This window comes from Dendropsophus ebraccatus, chromosome 1 (assembly GCF_027789765.1).
Source record: "Dendropsophus ebraccatus isolate aDenEbr1 chromosome 1, aDenEbr1.pat, whole genome shotgun sequence".
NCBI lineage: Eukaryota > Metazoa > Chordata > Amphibia > Anura > Hylidae > Dendropsophus > Dendropsophus ebraccatus.
Window position 1 is genome coordinate 57,996,169 of NC_091454.1, and position 21,368 is coordinate 58,017,536.

The window sequence follows — 21,368 nt, forward strand, 5'->3', positions numbered from 1 at the left end:
CCCTAACAACACTCTGGTTTAACAACAATAATCTCAGCAATGATAAATGCTTGACATTGGTTGCCAAAATACAAAAAAGTGACAAGCGGTTAACATATAAACACTCAAAAATAAGGATGGTCCGAACCTGCCATGGTTTGGGTTTTCCCGCTGTCTGGCTGCTCCGTGCAGCGGGTGGATACAGCGGGAGGACCACCTGGAAAAATGGGATACAGCCTATGGCTAGGAGTGTATCCCAGTTTTCCAGGCGGTCCTACCCCTGTATCCACCCTCTCCACGGAGCAGGCACACAGCGGGAATCATTGGCGAGAGTTCGGGTTCGTATGAATCCGAACCTTGGCAGGTTCGGACCATCCCTACTCAAAAATGTTAGGAAAGGAAGAAATAACAAAAGATTATCTTCTATTTGGGTTGAAAAAACAATGGACATGCACCTCATAGGTCACCTCATATATGTGAATCCACATTTGTTTTCTTGTTGTCTCAGGGGTCTCAGTTTTGAATGTAGTGTCCTTTTAATGGTTCTAAAATGTTGTTACATTTACACTTAGGTGTGAAATAAAAAAGAAGGATCTTATTGTATAATTTTAATATTAAAGTGCAGGTGCATAATAAACAAATAGACAGTAACAAAAGGGTTGCCAACTGGTTTTATAAATTAGGATTAAAGAAGTGTGGATAATTTTTAAAGGCTTAAGATGAAAATGATGATGACTTTGTTCAATAACAAATGCCAACAGTGACGTCTAAGTCAACATCCCCCAAGCTATGTCTTCACCATATAAATGAAGTGGCTTCACTCAGTGTAACTTATCTGTGGTTGGAACCTTAAGGAGAAACCTTAAAAATACCAATTACTGCAACTATGAAGATCGCCATCTTCTTCCTGCTTGTGGGTTTAAGCAGCTGCTTTGGTGAGATTTTTCTCTTTTTTTACAGTCATTGCTATTACTATTGTGTGGGTATGGGACCGTAATGATATAATGATTTTTTTAATTTTTTTTTTTTTTCAAGTCCCTGCAGTTAGTATATCTGGTAATGCTAGTGGTGGCCTAATGTACTGCCGTGGAAAAATCACAGTAAGAAATTTTTTTTCTACTTTAACTTTTTTTTTTTTAAGTTGTTAGGCTAGGTTCACTTTGCATTTTTGCAATCCGTTTTTTTTTTTTTTTTATGGATGAAAAACGGATGCATTTGTGTGCATCCGTTTTGATCCGATTTTCCATTGACTGCCATTGTAAAAAAAAACGAATCAAAACGGATCAGTTTTTTTAACGGATACAAAAGTAGTTTCAGCTACGTGTTTGTGTCCGTAAAAAAAAAAAAACGGATCCGTTTTGCACACCGGATTCCGGATGCACACAAATGCATCAGTTTTTTCCACCGCTTTTTCATCCGTTTTTTGCAAAAAACAGATGGGGAAAAAAAAACGGATTGCAAAAACACAAAGTGAACCTAGCCTTACTGTAAAATGTCAACATCTTGAAAAAGGTTGTAAAGTGTTCCAAATTTGAGCTGTGTTTCTGTATTACAAATTACAAAGCAAACTGAAAAACAATAAAGGGTAGGGAAATATACAATTTATTTATTTAGGTACCAAATATGAAATGCTTACAGGGACAATTTAGAAATGCTGTAGTAAGGTATCAATAAGGTCACTACATACTACAGTATAGTAAGACAAAATCCAAAAAACTTACTCTGGGAGCGGTATTGTCCTTGTGATAAGGTGAACAAAAACTAAAAAAACTTAAAAAAAAAAAAAAAAACTACTTACAATTGGTCAGCACAATGCCCGAAAACATAGAGAAGAGACTTGGTCAGGCTCGCTTCACCCTCCGGAAATCCACTGCTCCGGTATTGTACGTCAAAAATAAAAAAAAAAAAAAAACAGAAAAAATGGGGAGCGAACTCATATCTTAGTCCAACCTTACTCATAAATCAGTGTGGCAGTGTATCATAGTTTGTACTCACTTAGTGGAGGGGAGCGTCATTGCCACACTGATTTATGAGTAAGGTTGGACTAAGATATGAGTTTGCTTCCCATTTTTTCTGTTTTTTATTTTTATTTTTGACGTACATACTACAGAATGAAATATTTCTTGTGTTCCTCATTCAGTAAAATTAGCCACAAACACATGGAACATAGGCAAAAACAAAAACAAAATACAGTCATAGCCAAATCAAAGATAATCCATACAACATATAAAGGACCATGTCAATCCATCTTTAGGGGGAAAAAAAGAACTGTATAGGCAAACATTATAAGGCTATGTTCCCACACAGTATAACCATCAGTCTTTTGGTCAGTTTTTTTTTTTTTATCAACCTAAACCAGGAGTGGACTGAAAAGACAGAAGCTGTGCAAATCTTTCCATTATGATTTTGCTGTGTCAGTTTCACTCCTGATTTTGGTTTAAAAAAAAAAGGCTGCCCAAAAGACTGATGGAAATATTATATGTGAATATAGCCTAAACTGAAGGGTAAAGATTACTTCTCTATCATATGTTATACATAAGGTGTATGCATATATTTTTTTCAGCTCCCTCAAGGTGAAATTTTGGCTACAATGGCAGCTATGCTTATTCACAGATATGAACAAATGAAGGTAATGTAAATTCTGCTTTTTATTATTTAACCTGCTTTATTGTTTATTGTTTATACATTAGATGACATTGTAACTTAATTTGTAACTCTCATTAAGTTATATATATATATATATATATATATATATATATATATATATATATATATATCTTTACAGTGGTGCCTTGGATTATAAGCATAATTCATTCCGGGACTGTACTTGTAATCCAAATCGACTCTTAAACCAAAGCAAAGTTTCCCATAAGAAATCATTAAAATGTAGACAATTGGTTCCAATAAAAATATTTTTTATTCTGAATAACATGTAAAACAAATGAAGCAAACATATAAAACAGATAAATTTGTCATTATAAGTTACTGTACAGTATAGCAATGAACATGTGAAGTATAATGTATAGTAAGGGCATAAACCCCCCCAAAAAACAGCAGCAGTTTGTAGATACAGAATGGCAGGCTGCGTTCACACTACGTATATTTCAGTCAGTATTGCAACCAAAACCAGGAGTGGATTAAAAACACAGAAAGGATCTGTTCACACAATGTTCAAATTGAGTGGATGGCCGCCATATAACAGTAAATAACTGCCATTATTTCAATATAACAGCCGTTGTTCTAAAATAACAGCAAATATTTGCCATTAAATGGCGGCCATCCACTCAATTTCAACATTGTGTGAACTGATCCTTTCTGTGTTTTTAATCCACTCCTGGTTTTGGTTGCAATACTGACTGAAATATACTGACTGAAATATACGTAGTGTGAACGCAGCCTGGAACTGCAGATCCCCATAATGCAGTAGTGTAGTACAACATGATAGAATAGAGAAGCAGGGCTGCTGTCAAAGTTTTTTGTGGTCACATGACAGCAATGAGGAAGGGGTGGGTGTTCAGCATGGACCAATCAGGAAGTGAGAATCAAAGAGATGTGCAGGAGGACAGTGACAGAAACTTTTCTATACAGGAGAGTGAATGGATGAGTGCAGGCACATTATAGCAGCAGTGTGTATAGCTGAGTGTAAGTTCAGGCACATTATAGCAGGAATGGAGAAGTTGGGAAACACAAGGGCTGACAGAGACTGCAGGGAGCATTAAGGAATGAGCAGGGCTTATGTGGACACATAAAAGCTGCACTCTCTTTTTGAGCAGAGAGGGGTTACAGCTATGAAGAGATTACCTACACAGTCCTGTCCCCTGATGCAAGCCCCAGCCTGAAGTGGATCTGCTATGATTTGGAAGGTCAGGGAGACTTCCTGGGTCAGAGTACAGTGCTGAAGACTGCGTTATGCAGACCATTCCCCTCCCACCCAGTACAGTGAGCTCTTAAACCAAAGCAATGCTCTTAAACCAAGTCACAATTTAGAAAAACTGTGAGCTCTTCTTGCAAAATGCTCTCAATCCAAGTTTTTCTTTAACTGAGGTACCACTGTGTGTATGCAATATATATATATATATATATATATATATATATAGAGAGAGAGAGAGAGAGAGAGAGAGAGAGAGAGAGAGAGAGAGAGAAATAGGGAAAAGATCCTCATTTTTTAATATCTACAAAGCAGGTGTTTACCGTGTGCTGGGAGGAGTATATACGGTAAGCCCTTGCACCTGTGGGTTGCTACTCAAGGACAAAAGTAAATCCGGATCACAGGACATACCAAGCTACGACCAAGTGGCAAACATTCAAGTGATTGTGTCCAACCATGTAATAGAGGCTTTGTTTCAGACAATACTCTGGGGCCTTTACTTCTAAAGTCTTCTTTTAAAATAATATAATAATAAACTATAGTTTAGTATAGTATAATATAGTACTAGAATAACATAATAGTAGAATTTAGTTGTTATCTATTATTACTTACATTTGAATAATTTAAAAGTAGATGCCTTTATACAAAATTGTATAATTTCTGATGATTAAAATTTGCATAGTTGAAACCTTTCTCTGATATTCTTCATGTTCCATCTTATTCTTGCACTTATATTGTATTTTTTATTTAAAAATCCTTTTATTTTGTGTCTCGATATTCTAGGCAACAGGCATGCAGAATTCACTTGAAAAGATATGTCTTCTGGATATGGCTTTCTCAATTGTGGTAAAGTGAACCTAAATGTTTAGTATACAGGTCCATGAGGTCATAGTTATATTAATTCCTAGAGCAATTTTGCATATTTATTTTACATGTAACATTGTTGTAATGCCTTAAAAAAAAAAAAAAAAAAACACCTCGGAATAAATGCATTTGCTCTTCAAGCAATTACAGTGACATTAAAGAAACCTAAAATACTTTTCTATGTGTTTTTAAATGCATTTTTTCAAATCCATAATTTATTTATTATAAAAATATAATATATCACCCCTGAAAGGAAAACTGGAGGTTTAGACAAATATAACCTGCTGATGTGTCCCTTTTGTGCATGAAGCGCTGAGGAGGAAGGTATTTCTATTACCTTGACCCTAGATGCTGTTCCTGTGGCGTTAGTAGTTAGATCCTTATGCTAGTCGGGCTGTTTGGAGCACTGTGGTGGGCTACCTGATAGTTTTGCTTTAAACAGTCTCTTTCACAGTAGTATTTTAAAAACTACAATTGATTTATTATTTCCAGTTGTTCTTTCTCGGGCTGCAATGGTCACTACATTGTACTCAATGCAGTCACAAAGACTTGAGGGATGGGGATGAGGGCAGAGACATTTAACAGATGATATGAGATCTTGGTGACTAAATGTGCCTATATACATGAAACAAAACTTGACCTATCCTGACCTTATGTCTTTGAGGCCTTCAGTCCCCCCCCCCCTCCCCCCTCCCCGGGAAAAAAAGAAAGGCATGTTTGGTACCAACAAGGTATAGGAAGTACAGATGAGCGAACTTTTCAAAGCAGGTTTAGCAGCTTTGACAAGCTTTGAAGAAAAGCTTGGTTTCATCTAAAAACTAACCTTAAACGAGCCACCCAGTTCAGCATGTTTGCTCATCAATACTTACCTGTCTGCGCTCCCCTGAAAAATAAACTAACAGCCTGCTCAGCCAATCACTGGCTGTGATACTGTCCCATCTCAGTCAGTCAATGATTGGCTGAGCGGCCTGTCACTCTTGTCTCAGGAGTGGCAGCTTACTCAGCCAACTGAGTGAGACAGAACCACGCCAATGATTTCCTGAGTGAGCTGTTACTTAATTGAATCTGATTATGATAATAACATATACACACTATTAGGAATATACAGTATTACTATATGTTTTAATCACTCTAATATTATTTTTCCTTCATTTTAGAGATTGGTGTCTAGCTTCAAAGAATGCGATATGAACATTATTATTCAAGAAGTGGTATAGTATTGTTTATTACTTCACTGTCATACAATTTGTGGTATAAATAAGATTTCTGAAGAATGTAGACGTTATATGGATAAATACTGTTGCTTGTAGCCTCTCTAGATCAGAAAACCAACTTTCAAATATTCTTTTAAGAAGAAAATAACCTATAAAGAAATAAGAAAATAATTTTTACACAACGATTTTTTAGACGGTTTGAGCATCAAATAATGGCCGTTGTTTAACATACTTTGGCATCCGTATTTGTAATGACGGCTGCTGGTACATTATTCAAGTTTTGGTCTGCAATGTCTGTTTTAATACCTTGTCTGCTTTAATACCCTTTTTGGGTATGGCTATTGTAAAGTTTAATATTGTATAAATTTCAGTGAAAGGAAGGTGAAAAAAAATCTCTGTGTGAATTTTTTACACTTATAATTTATGATGTTTTATGCTTTTTTTTTTTTTTGCACCCCAGGAAACATTTACATGTTAAGTGTTATATGAAGGATCAAAGAATTGTACATCCTAGGATTAAAAAAAAAGTTAACTAAATTTTTAAGACAGATCACCTTCTTTCCTTTACAAAGTTTGTAAAGAATTACAAAAAAATAAAAAAAAAATCACATTACATCACATTACAAACTACTGTTGTTAGGAAACACCTGGTAACCTTCATATACTTCCAGAATGTAGTATAAAGAGTCAAAGAGGCTGTTCTGAGATCCTGAAGTGCAGTAAGCTGTAACCAGAGTTCCTTTAAAGCTACTTGGCAAGAGGCTTTGCTTCTTAAAGGGAGGCCTCACTTACTGCCCCCAGCCACCCACACAGCCCAGGATCAACAGGCTCCCAGGGGCCTGTTGTTCTAACCGTCCATATTCGTCACTACCCCCACTCTGGTCAAACGGGTGCCCCTCCTTTGCCTCCAGCCCCTATGCAGTGGCCCTTTTAATGGTTAGCACTGATGATGATGAGTGTTCACAGTGAAAAGCGTTGCTGTGATTGACACAGCAAAACTATTGGCTCCTCACTGTGCCAATCTCTCTTGTGGCCACAGGCAGCAGTGTACCTCCAGCCACAGTAGGTCCCTCCCTCCCCCAGCGCTTTGGAGGCACACAAGTAATGTCACTGGTACATCAACAGAGCAGGAAGAGGAAAAATACACTAGAGGACAGAGATGCAAGCCAGGTGAGTATGTGTTTTTTGTGTGTTTTGTTTTCACATAGAAAGAGAAGGAAGAGGCAGAAGACACCAGAGGACAAAGATGCAAGCCAGGTGATTATGTAGGAAGGATAGGCCTGACATGGGGGTGTTAACTAACAAGATATATACCAAACATGGGAAATGCTATCTAATGTGTGTGTGTGGGGGGGGAAGCTAACTAACAAAATATATGCCTAACTTTGGGGAAAAGGGTGTAAGTAACAGAAGGATTGCCTATTACTTTTGGGGATACTATATACTTGGGGAGGGTGGGCTAGCTGCTGGGGCATGCCTACTGGTGAGGGGGTTGCTATTACCTACATAAGGTACACTACACATGAGCTTGCTATTGGGGAGTTACCTGCAAGGGATGCTTCCCTATCACCTATATCCACTACATTTAAATTGCTATGTTACGTTAGCTTTTAGACTAAGGTAACAACGTGTGTTAAGCTTTTGGTTTGCCCAACTTTATTTGAACATTGTCCAGCTCTCTTGCCATTCTGCTACACTGTGGCTGAAGCTTAAAGAGAACATTTGCTGTAACTAGGGATAAGCAAATTTACAATACTAACAAAGCAAAGTGCTTTGCTAGGCTCAGCCGCTAGCCTGTCAGCCGGCTTCCTTTGAACTCTGTGCGGCCTGGGAAACTTCTTATTCTTTACTAAAATCATTTTTCTACATCCTGGAAGCACCTCCAAATATATGAAAGGTATCATGTGTCTCCCTGACCTAATAGCTATCTAATAATCAGCAGTTTGGAATGTGATTTACAGTTAACAGATTTCCATTAAAATATTTAAAATTATATGTATTAACACATCCATAACAAATGTAAATATATCATGAAAATTTAAATATACATGTATCATGTTTTTAACACACCTAGTGAATGCTATGTATGAAGAGGGAAACATTGCCAATAACAGGAATGTTGTTTTTTTTATTCATCCTGCAAAATTGCAGTGTTTTGGAAGACAATCCACATCCTTGCAGGGTTAAAATTTAATGTGTTTTTATTACATGTTTTATAGTTGAATTGTCTGGATCTTGACGTTCAGAGTAAACGAATCATCGGAGAAGCTTTTCTGGTAATGCTGTTCTTTACCCTAACTTCTTTACACAGTATTTGTATCATAATAAAGCTAGCAACAGTTAAAGGGGAGCTATAAGCAGGTTAGACAATTCTACCCTGCTGATATTTTTTTACTGCACAGGAGACGTCCATGGTTGGTTGAGACTATTAAGAGCGCTTGGTCATCCACTAGGAGCATTGCCCATAACCATAGCACCCATCTAGCCCATCTGGCCTGCTCCATTCATTATCTCTAGAAAGGGGTGGGCCGTCCGGTGGTGGATTGGTGCTATGGGGGCAGTATTTCTAATGGGTGCCTTGGTGCACCTAACAATCTCACCGGACCATGGAGGAAAAGACTAACTGCACTGGAACAGCGCCAAGGAGGAAGGTAAGAAACATACCTTCCTCCCCTGCATCTCCTGTGCAACAGGGACATATCAGCAGGTAGATTCCCCTTTAAACTGATAAACATATGGTATTTATATCAGTCTTTTAGTCACTTTTTTTTCCAAACAAAATCAGCGGTGAAACTGAAAGGGAAAAATTATAATAGATAACCACTCCTGGTTTTGGTTGAAAAAAAGCCCAAAACTCTGACAGAAATACTATGTATGAACCTAGCTATACACTGACACTATCCATCTGATACACATTGGGTGCATGAGAAGAAGACTGGTTGTCAGGCAAAGTACCCTTAGCAACAGACTGTCAGACATCTGAGTCTAAATGAATAAATTTAGTGGTATTATATATCATCCTAGCATTATAAACAATGTTGTATACAAGAAATTTTATGTTGTGGATTTTTCCTTTAATAACTAGTTTTAGAAATCAAGTGATGTAGTAATATAGGGGAGATTAATCAAACCGGTGAAAACTAGAATTGTCTTAGTTGCTCCTAGCAACCTATCAGATTCCACCTTTTATTTTTTAAAGAATCTGTGAGGAATGAAAAGTGGAAGCTGATTGGTTGCGAGGGGACAATTCTACTGTACACCAGTTTGATAAATCTCCCCCTATGTGCCTGTAAATATACAATAAGCCTATAAATCACATGGTGATCTAATTAAAGCTTTATCTTTACTGCTAGCTTATAAGTTAAATCCACCTCAGTGCTAATAAGAATTAAAGTTCTTGAGTCTCTTTTGCTTTACAAATTCATATTATCTCCACAGATCATAAATAATTTGCCCGACAGTTTGGCTAGGTCTTCCACCTAGCTACACCTTTAAGGAGTGTGATCAGTCACATCCTATATTATATCTTTACTGCTATACTATGTGTATTTCATGTGATATACTAATAATATATTTATATTTATTACAGAGGAATAGGCCTGAGCTAGCACTCACAATAAATGCAGATATGAGTGTACTCATTCGGGCCGTATGTTGTACAGCGGTAATTTCTATTTATTTTTCTTAATTCTTTTTATTTAGTATTAAACATGAGAATTTTGTTTATCGAAATATAGACTTACATGATCTTTAATGTGCAGTTGTTAGAATTTTTAAATTCCATACAATTATCACTGAATATAAACTAGATAGATAGATAGATAGATAGATAGATAGATAGATAGATAGATAGATAGATAGATAGAAGGAGATAAATATGTGGTACTCGACAAGTGATGTTGGTGCCATGGTGTTACTGGTGATGCCACTTCTATGGTGATTGGTTGGTTGTGTTGTACAGCTCAGCCAAGGTGTAATTGTTGTGACGCCAGTGCTAGTCCAGCACACAGGTGTGATGTAAGTACCTGATTTTTGTTGTGGCTGGATGTACTCCACTGAAGTGGTCGGTGACCTGCCAGGTTGTGATGGGTCCCTTGGGCTCTTGTCACGGTAATCCTGAGAGGCAATTGACCCATCTGGACTATCGGTACCACCACCCACCGAAAAGGGTAAAAATTGACCCAAGGAGTGTGACAAAGGTGTATAGGTGCTGGTGCTGATGAAAAGCCAACTAAGTTCCAGTGATAAAAAATAGAACAGCTTTTACTGTGCAGTCTCTGAATAAGATAAAACACTTTGACAGCAAATAGATAATCTTGGTGTAGACTTAAGGGTTTATCTTGGTTTGTACTACAGAGATACTTGGAAGTGTAGAATAAAGTAGATGTAGTTGTATTGGTGCTCGGAGAGTTTAGAGTAGAGTAGAGCACTGTAAAGAAGATGAGTTTATCAAGGGAGTCCCAACCCAAAGTAGTACTATGCTCTGCTGGAACTTGAGAGAATACTTGAGAGTGAGAGATACTTCTACCCATGTTAAGACCAATGTCTGACCACCTTCTGCCCTACAGTGTCGAGCTTCCCGCCCTAATAGGGTGATACAAGCCCCAGCCGTGGTTACCTGGGTAAAGCTAAGTGTCCGAGGGTGTACCATTTTCCCTTTCACTGCAAAATAGAATATGTAGACCTTCTGGTATCTTTGTTCTATCCAGACTAATTCAACCTGTGCATCAGGATAATGCCCTGCACTTTGTAGAGGGGTTCTCAGCATGGGCTAGGTTTATGCCCGACTTTCTCCCTCTTGTAGTGTCTAGCACTGCATAATAGGTATAGTGGATAAACTGGAGAAAATGAGTGTCTTTGGTTGCTTCTGCATACACGTATAGACTCACTAACACTAGACTAGACTACATTGACTTCCTGTCCACACGGGGCTAACTAGCTACTTTCCCAGGGGCTGTGTGTGTGTGTATGTGGAGAGCAGGGATAGGTTGAAGAAGAGAGAGTATCACCTATGGTCAGCACAGAACACATGGTACAATAATAAAAGTAAACCCCTTCAAAAGTAACACTGACACCACTGATAGTAGTGAAACTATAGAATGCTACCTTTATCACCACTGATTTGAAGAGAGAACTTTACGACAGGTGCCTAGGGCACTTAATTGTGGGACACCACAGACAGAAAGATAATAAATGTTTATTTTACCCATATCCACATTTCAACCCCTCTATGGCACTTCCCCCATAGAGGGATTGAAATGTTCCGGATGTTGGAGAAATAAACATTTTTTTTATTTTAGTCTATGCAAAAAAAATTAAAAAAATGTAATTCCTTAATTTACCTTAATTTGTCTCCTGAATTCTGCGTAACATTACATAAGGTGCAGATCAGATTACTGTAGCAAATGAAAAAACTGTACAGTCACATTTCATTTCTATGATATAATATTTGTTTTTCTTTTCTATATTCCAGGATAAGCTTATTTCTGACGATGGCCTTAATCTTGGCAAAATACTAACTAAAATACTTCCTAATTTGGTAATTGAACTTTTACATTGCATATCCCACTTCTGCTGCACACACTCCTCTGACTTGGAGGGAACTTAAGGGGGTTATCCGGCGCTACAAAAACATGGTCACTTTCCCCCTACTGTTGTCTCCAGTTTGGGTGCGGTTTTGAAACTCAGTTCCATTGAAGTAAATGGAGCTTAATTGCATACCGCACCTGAACTGGAGACAACAGTAGGGGGAAAAGTGGCCATGTTTTTGTAGCGCTGGCTAACCCCTTTAATATTTTTCATCCTGGCTTATACAGAAGTACAAGGAAAGGACAGCAGTATACGCTGACACTGTACACTATAGCTTACCATACACACCCTTCACTTCAAATTTGTGTTTTTTAGTTACAATATTCCTTCTACTGAGACATATGAGGCTTATTTATTGTGGGGAAGATTGTACTTTTTGGCCCCTTTCATTTTAGCGTATTATGTTTCGTGAACCCCAAAAAAGTATTTGTTGGGTCAAATTGTGCAACGTATTGTATAAATGACAGATTATATTTATTGTTTCAATGACAACAAATCTATAAAGATCTATACTTTACTGCTTAAAGGCTGCAATCATACACTGCAATTTTTGAACCACAATTAACCCCTTAAGGACAAAGACAATATTTTGTTTTTGCACTTTTGCTTTTTCCTCTTCATGTTTACAAGGCCATAGCGCTTGCATTTTTTCACCTACAGACCCATATTACCCTTATTTTTTGTGACACCATTTGTACTTTGCAATTATAGATGTAATTTGCCTATAAAATATGCAACCAAACCTGGAAAAAATTATTTGCGCAGTGAAATTGGGGGAGAAAAATCTACTTATTTTTATTTCAGGGGGTTTCGTGTTTACGCCATTCGCCCTATGGTAAAATTGACAAGTTGCATATGTTCGCCATATAAATTTTATTTTATTTGACTGCTTTTAAAAAATGAAAACCTTAAAAAAAAACTAAATGTGTTTAAAATTGCTCTATTACCATCCTTAACCCCTTCAAGACCGACCCCTTTGATGCCCGGATGTTGGGGTCAAATTAATGCAATGTTTCTCCCTGCCTTCTAAGAGCCATAGCACTTTTATTTTTCCACCTACTGGGTTGGTTGGGGTGTCATTTTTTGTGCAATAATAGTTTTTACTAATATCTTATTGGTGTAACAAAATTTTTTATAGTTTTTTATAAATTTTTGTCTGATATATAAGGCTAGGTTCACACTGCGTTTTTGCAATCCGTTTTTTTAAATCCGTTTTTTGCAAAAAACGGATTTTTTTTAAAAAAATCAGCAATCCTGATGTTCTATTTTTTGTTTGTTTACACGGTTCACCGTGCGGGAACAATAATGTTATATTTTAATAGATCAGACAAATTTCGCAAGCTACGGAACATAATGTTTATTTATTTTTAAATATTTATGTTTTTATAATTGGGCAAGGGGGTATTTTAAACTTTTATTGAGAGGGGGTTTATGTGGTTTTTTTAATACTTTTTTATTACATTTTTTTTTTTTCACTTTAAACATGCAATCATTAGATTGCATATACTGATCTATGCTATGCCATAGCATAGTATAGATCAGTGTTATCGATTATCTATGCATAAAGCCTGCCTGAGAGCAGATTCTATACATAGAACGCAGATCTGACAGGATTGAAGTGACTTACCCTTGGCCGTCTGCACAAGCGATTGGGACTGCGGGAGTCCCGATCACTCATTGACAGGAGCGTGTCCTGTCACTGAGTACCTTAAACGCCGCAGTCGGTATAGATCTCGGAGTTTAAGGGGTTCATTATCCTCGGCTCCCCGGACACTGCAGCGGTCCCGCACACATCAAACCCCTGAAGTCAGGAACGTATATATACATTCCTACTGCACAAGGTATGTGCAGTAGGAACACATATATACATGTTACTGACATGAAGGGGTTATAACACTTATTTTTTTGTGTATGGGGCCTTTTATCAGTAACTTGTTTGCGTATATGCAACTTTTGATCACTTTTTAATACAATTTTTCCGGATTTGAAGCAACCAAAAATTGTCAATTTTGCACTTTGGCGGGTTTCCGAGTTTACACCGTTTACCGGCTGATAGCAGTCAGGAATGGTGCTGCTTAAAGTGGGGACACGGCAAAACTCCCCCCCCCCCCCCCAGGGGCACCATGATGTACCAGGTACGTCATGGATTGTCATGGGGTTAAGAGTGGATTCAAAAGGAATGGCAAATATAGGAAGGAATTCACACAGCGTAAAAGTACGTTCTTTGTTGCCATCAGCAACAATGGCCGTACTTTGTGCGGGTGGAACGCTGCATGAACATTTTATGGGATCCCGGCCGGAGCATATAGACATAGTATACGCTCCGGGCGGGATCTCATACGGTGCCGCAAAGAACTGACATGTCAGTTTTCTGCGGCCACAATTCAGTGAATTGCGGCCACAGAAAGACCTGTCAATTCACAGAATGAAGCGCGCGGCTCCGGCCGCTTGCTTCATTGTGTGCTATGAGAGTTCTGATGTGGGTGGGCGCGTGCTACTGCACCCGCACCAGAGCACCCGGAAAGATCACCCACCCGGTACTGCAGTAGCGGCTGGGATGATCTTTGCAGAGACCGGCCATTCCGTGACCCGGACGGGTCACGGAACGGCCGGTCTCATACGCCGTGGGAACATAACCTTAGGTTAGAGGGGGTATTTTGATCACTTTTATTGGATGTAATGTGACCAAAAAAACACAATGGCATTGTATGTTCTAAACGGGATAAAAAACATTACATTTTTTTTAGGTAGGGCATCTCCACAAACAGCAATAGCATAAGTTTCTGGAGGACAAAATTTTGTTGGAACAACTGGTAGTAGATCTGATTGATAAAGAAGGTAACACAGTATAAAGGCTCCTTAACAGAGACATGCTAATGCCCTACAAAATCCAGACTACCTTCTGTGTTCCATTTTTTCACTAGACCATCAGTTGAGCCAGGACTAATATCTTGTATGATCCATTTTTAGGGTAAAAAGTACCACCAAAAATAAAAAAAAATTACAGTGATCTTAAAAAGCAACATATTAGCAAAATCAGACAGCACCAAAATGACCATGCCCCATGGACCACAATAGTCAATGCACCAAAATTGAATGAAATACAGACTTGAGCAAAGCCTGCTTACCATTAGAATCCAAGAGTAAGTCTAGGCCAGTATATGCATACAAACAGCATAGACATACACACTCACATAGTATATACTTACAAACAAATTGATACACACAGAATAGGCATGAACACACTCTTACACACACCCTGGGTGTAGTTACATACACTGGACTATCTTACACACTTAGGTCACCCTCTTTGCTTATACTTGCCTCCTCCCTGTAGTCTTCTCCATAGCCTCTGTCTCGTATGTAGTCCGAGCAGGGCATTAACACGGTCCAGAAAAAAATCTACAGCCATTTAGAGCACAGCCGCAGGAACAAAGGAGAGCCCTGGGCAGAAGTATTTTCAATTTCTACCTGCTCCCAGGTCTGTAAACATTCTATCCGGTATTACAGGCCCTGAATGTTTAGACCGAGAATGTTTTGCCTCTGATTGTTGAAGTGTCACTGTCATTTATTTATTTATTTATTTATTTTTTTTGCAGAAATCGATAGTACAGGCAATTTTGAGAAACTTTGTATTTGGGTTTATTAGCAAAAAATGCATTTTTATCATGAAAAAGCAGTTTGACGCTCTCCCCCCTGTTTTCATGGTTTTCTATGGAGAGGGGAGGGGTGGAGGGAGATAAGGCACCAAAACAGGACAACAAAGAGTTAATTTACAGCTACATCACCGGCTTATCTCCTCTGAAGTCAGCACTGACCTCTCTGACCTCTGAATACCGGCTTTCACACAGCTTCCACTGTGTACTTTTTGTTCTCTGCTTGCGACTAATCTCCCCCCTCCCCACTACCCTCTCTATAGCTTAGACAGGGCTCGACTGATGTAAAAGTGTCGAGATTTCCTGATAATGAGCAGTGAATGAGAGAGAGGATGGAGGGGACCTAGGGAAAGTCTTTTAAATGCAGATAATGGCATATTTACCTAATAAACCCAATTACAAAGATTCTTAAAATCGCCTGTACTATTGATTTCTTGAAGAAAAGAAAAACCACAACAGTGACACTTTAACAATATTATTTTTTACTGTGTAAAGCTTTATTTGTACATGAAAAAATGCTTAAGAGACTTATTACTGTTATAAATGCTGTATATGTTTTTATTTTCCAGGTTGGCTTACTCGGTCCACTTTTGGGACCAGTTACAGAACATCTTGGCTCAGCCCTTAATGTAGCTTTTAGAGTTGTTAATATTGCTGGTAAATTTGTGTTTTCTGTTGGTAATGTTCTTAATGGTGTAACTAGTAGCATTCTTGGTGGTTCAGGTATTGGACCTCTTGGTGGACTTCTTGGTGGTGGTCTTAATCGTGTTCTAAGTGATGGACTTCTTAGTGGTATTCTTGGAGGTGCTTCAAATAGCATTCTGGAAGGTGGGCTTGGCACCATTCTTGGTGTTGGTGGTAGTTTAGGTGGTGGACTTGCTGAAAAACGTGTTGGAGGTGGTTTAGGTGGTAGTGGAGCTCTTGACATTGTTTTTGGAGGTGGTCCAGTTGATGGAATTGCTAACAGGATTGTTGGAGGTGGTTTAGGTAGTGGTAGTGAAGTTCTTGGCACCGGTTCTGGAGATGATTCAGTTGGTGGACTTGCTAACATAGGTGCCACTGTTTCTGGAGGTTTTTCAGGTGGTGAACTTGCTGGAGGTGATTCAGGTGGTAGGAGAGCTATTACCACTGCTGGAGGTGGTTTAGGTGGTGATACTCTTCTTCGAGGCCTTTCAGGTTGACTTCCTTAATTCATCATTTGGCCTAATTACAGGTAAGGTCATTTCTTTTTTAATAATAAAGAAATACAGAAAAACAATATCAGGCAGAAATGTTATTTAGGCTCTCCTCTTTTTTCTACTTCACATTTGAGGTCTAAATGCAGGCATTATTTGCATGTACATGGTCATTGATCAACCAAGGAGAGAGGAACACAATAGATAGATAGATAGATAGATAGATAGATAGATAGATAGATAGATAGATATGAAATATTACATATACATCCCAGAGTGCAACATAGTACCTAGTATCCCCTCAACACTGCTATAAACTATTTGTTTCCTTTCCGTAGCTTACCTCTAGATATTCCTATGGCACAAGTCGACTGCATTATAATATGCAAGAATTGTTATTCCTTCTGTTGACATAATTGTTCAAAAGGTCTAATGGGGTACTCCCATCTGAACTAAGATAGTTAAATGTTTTTGAAAAATGCATTCATTTAGCAATTTGATGTTTTCTAACTCACAGGCATATGAATGGCTATACAAAAAAAGCCATCCCCCCCACTCCTCCCCCGAACACACATGCGCGCGCGCACACACACACACACACACACACACACACACACACACACACACACACACAATGTTAAATAATACTTGAGCAAATGTACTAAAACATTTTATATATTCCAGGTTACTTGAGTAATTTTCTTGACAAAGAAAAGGAAGTGCGGCAAGCAACGAGTCTATCCTCTACAATCAACATGATTTTTTTTTCTTCTTCGACTTCTATAAACAAAATTACTTTGTTTTCTGTTAATGATTTTCTTTCTCTAATCTTAAAAATGAATAAAATAGACAAGCACAACAACACATGACTTTGAGTCCTAATTGAAATAAGGCGTGGTGCCTAGTAGGCATCACTAGGGGCGTTATACCTTCAGAGCCGGCATCACTAGTGGCAGTCTACAGTATGTAATGGCAGGGTTGTGAATCCCCGTAGAGCCAAAGCATAGTTATCGGCATCTCAGGAGGTTGTAGTTGAGCCATCCACTTGATCAGGTTGGATCACGGAGAAGGGATCAACCATAAGCGGGCACATGGGAGCTTAGGCCAATTAGAGGCCGAGGAGTGCCAGGGATGCTCGGGCGGAGAAGTCTGATGATTGCAAGTACAGAGTACTAAAGGGATATGATTGTATAATTAATATGTTATACAGCTTAGCAGACTTCTTCACAACATTGTGAACATAGATACAGTCAGTAATGGATAAATGCTTGCAAATGGCTAGGAAAAGTTAGGTTTGGGTCAAACATCTCAATTTTCTCGAACTCGAACAGAACATTTTACTGTTCGTTCGAGTTAGCGTTTGAGCGCCTTTTTGCCAGCCAATAAGTGCAAAGAACATAGAAGTGTCAGAAACATCAATGATTAGGTGTATGGGTCTCATTGGCTTCTTAAATCACATGATCATCTCATATAAAAGTCACTGTGCTGCGTTCTGGATGCCATTTTCAGCTCACTCACTGTGCTGGATAGAGTGCTCTCTCAGTGTCTCATTGCATACTGCATGCTGGCATTTCAATTAGACAGATAGGGCGGATTAAGACTACGGAATTCTCGCAGATAAATTCTCTGGAATTCCGTCGGCTGTTTGGGCTCACGGCCGCGCGCCTTTCTGCCGACTCCACAGACACCATTCTATGGGCCGCCTGATTCTGCATTCCGCCGAAATAATTTTCACGTCAATTCTTTCGTCAGAATCAGCCAGCCCATAGAATGGTGTCTATGGAGCCGGCGGAAAGGCGTGCGGCCGCGAGCGCGTACAGGCGATGGAATTCCACGGAATGTATCTGCAAGAATTCCGTAGTCTGAACCCGCCCATAGGAAGTGAGATTAGTGAGATTAGTCAGATAGGAAGTGAGATTAGTGGGGTGTTTAGCAAGGTTACACTAGCATATTTGCAACAAGCATTTTCCTGTCTATAGACAGCATTGCAGTCACAGCAATACTTAACTTTGGTATTACAGGCTGCATATTCGAATAGCCAATTTATACATGCCCAAAAGGGTATTTTGGTCTGCTCACACCTGTTATACAGTAATTAAACGTACATCTCATCTGTGTACGAGCATTCGTTTAGTGATTACAGCTCAATTCCTATAAGCTGAAAAACGTCCTCTGTCCGTCACCAAAAATAATAAATATTTGACATCTGTTATACAGTAATTAAAAATACATATCATTTGTGTACATGCATTTGTTTAGTGATTACAGCTCTATTCCTATATGCTCAACTGTGAACTGTGCATTATTAGACAGACAACCCAAAACAAAGTTCTGCCTAAATAAATCTACTGTGCAACCAAACCTATACACACAACCAAAGAAATTGCACAAATAATCTAGAAGTATAACAAATCCTTTATTATCATATACATCATATACATAATATTAAAAACTCTAAATTTCCATGGGGAATGACACAGATAACACTAAGGCCAGAGGGGGAGAAAGATCTCAGTGCGGAAAACCAACCAAATATATATATATATATATATATATATATATATATATATATATATATGCTAAAGTGCTATAGTGTAATATGTGCCAATTACAACGCTGCCATCTGGTGGTCGCTAATAGTAAAGTACAGGCAGTGATGTTGAACTATAACACCGCAAAACAGGAGTCCGTGGAGTCTCGGTTGCGAGTCTCAAAACACGGGATAGCCAGATATCTCTCGCCTGTTGCCACGGGGTGCCTCCATGATAGGGAGAGCACCACACCACCCTGATAAATAGCTCCTTAAGTCCCACTCGGTTGCGAGTATTGGAACATAAATAGGGAAACACCAGGGTGGCCCCTTCTGTCAATGTCTAACTCAAGGTGCGAGTATTGCGATCATGACAAGGGCTTGCCAAGGCAGGCTTCCATCCACAGACAGCCGTTTCGGGGTTTTTGCCCCTCGTCAGTGTGGAGTAGGATTCTGGCTAGATGGGGCAATAGCAAATCGACCAACAAAACACAGTTATCACTGAACTCAAGGAGAACAGTGAAAAAAATTTCAATGAAGTACTCAATCAAGAGTCTCCACTGATGCCCCTAAAAATTTAAATATGCAAAACAGGAGTTCGTGGAGCCTCGATTGCGAGTCTCAAAACACGGGATAGCCAGATATCTCTCGCCTGTTGCCACGGGGTGCCTCCATGATAGGGAGAGCACCACACCACCCTGATAAATAGCCCCTTAAGTCCCACTTGGTTGCAAGTATTGGAACATAAATAGGGAAACACCAGGGTGGCCCCTTCTGTCAATGTCTAACTCAAGGTGCGAGTATTATGATCATGACAAGGGCTTGCCAAGGCAGGCTTCCATCCACAGACAGCCCGTTTCGGGGTTTTTTCCCCTCATCAGTGTGGAGTAGGATTCTCGCTAGATGGGGCAATAGCAAATCGACCAACAAAACACAGTTATCACTGAACTCAAGGAGAACAGTGAAAAAAATTTCAATGAAGTACTCAATCAAGAGTCTCCACTGATGCCCCTAAAAATTTAAATATGCAAAACAGGAGTCCTTGACTTCAGTGATAACTGTGTTTTGCTGGTCGATTTGCTATTGCCCCATCTAGCCAGAATCTTACTCCACACTGACGAGGGGCAAAAAACCCGAAACAGCTGTCTGTGGATGGAAGCCTGCCTTGGCAAGCCCTTGTCATGATCGCAATACTCGCACCTTGAGTTAGACATTGACAGAAGGGGCCACCCTGGTGTTTCCCTATTTATGTTCCAATACTCGCAACCGAGTGGGACTTAAGGGGCTATTTATCAGGGTGGTGTGGTGCTCTCCCTATCATGGAGGCACCCCGTGGCAACAGGCGAGGGATATCTGGCTATCCCGTGTTTTGAGACTCGCAACCGAGGCTCCACGGACTCCTGTTTTGCATATTTAAATTTTTAGGGGCATCAGTGGAGACTCTTGATTGAGTACTTCATTGAAATTTTTTTCACTGTTCTCCTTGAGTTCAGTGATAACTGTGTTTCGTTGGTCGATTTGCTATTGCCCCATCTAGCCAGAATCCTACTCCACACTGACGAGGGGCAAAAACCCCGAAACGGCTGTCTGTGGATGGAAGCATGCCTTGGCAAGCCCTTGTCATGATCGCAATACTCGCACCTTGAGTTAGACATTGACAGAAGGGGCCACCCTGGTGTTTCACTATTTATGTTCCAATACTCGCAACCGAGTGGGACTTAAGGGGCTATTTATCAGGGTGGTGTGGTGCGCTCCCTATCATGGAGGCACCCCGTGGCAACAGGCGAGAGATATCTGGCTATCCCGTGTTTTGAGACTCGCAACCGAGGCTCCACGGACTCCTGTTTTGCATATTTACATTTTTAGGGGCATCAGTGGAGACTCTTGATTGAGTACTTCATTGAAATTTTTTTTTCACTGTTCTCCTTGAGTTCAGTGATAACTGTGTTTCGTTGGTCGATTTGCTATTGCCCCATCTAGCCAGAATCCTACTCCACACTGACGAGGGGCAAAAACCCCGAAACGGCTGTCTGTGGATGGAAGCATGCCTTGGCAAGCCCTTGTCATGATCGCAATACTCGCACCTTGAGTTAGACATTGACAGAAGGGGCATTATTATTCTTTAACATAGAATGTTAAACCTCAAGGTGCGAGTATTGCGATCATGACAAGGGCTTGCCAAGGCAGGCTTCCATCCACAGACAGCCGTTTCGGGGTTTTTGCCCCTCGTCAGTGTGGAGTAGGATTCTGGCTAGATGGGGCAATAGCAAATCGACCAACAAAACACAGTTATCACTGAACTCAAGGAGAACAGTGAAAAAAATTTCAATGAAGTACTCAATCAAGAGTCTCCACTGATGCCCCTAAAAATTTAAATATGCAAAACAGGAGTTCGTGGAGCCTCGATTGCGAGTCTCAAAACACGGGATAGCCAGATATCTCTCGCCTGTTGCCACGGGGTGCCTCCATGATAGGGAGAGCACCACACCACCC

General features: G+C 39.5%; 1 protein-coding gene across 1 annotated transcript; it reads left to right on the forward strand.

Moving 5' to 3' along the window:
- Positions 1 to 813: 813 nt before the first annotated feature.
- LOC138774066 (isoniazid-induced protein IniB-like) lies at positions 814 to 17,207 on the forward strand. The gene is made up of 10 exons (XM_069954621.1): positions 814 to 914; positions 1,015 to 1,079; positions 2,543 to 2,608; positions 4,631 to 4,693; positions 5,869 to 5,922; positions 8,145 to 8,201; positions 9,515 to 9,589; positions 11,399 to 11,464; positions 15,740 to 16,383; positions 17,030 to 17,207. The coding sequence occupies exons 1-9, from the start codon at positions 866 to 868 to the stop codon at positions 16,349 to 16,351; spliced, it is 1,107 nt and encodes a 368-aa protein (XP_069810722.1). The 5' UTR covers positions 814 to 865; the 3' UTR covers positions 16,352 to 16,383; positions 17,030 to 17,207.
- Positions 17,208 to 21,368: the final 4,161 nt, after the last annotated feature.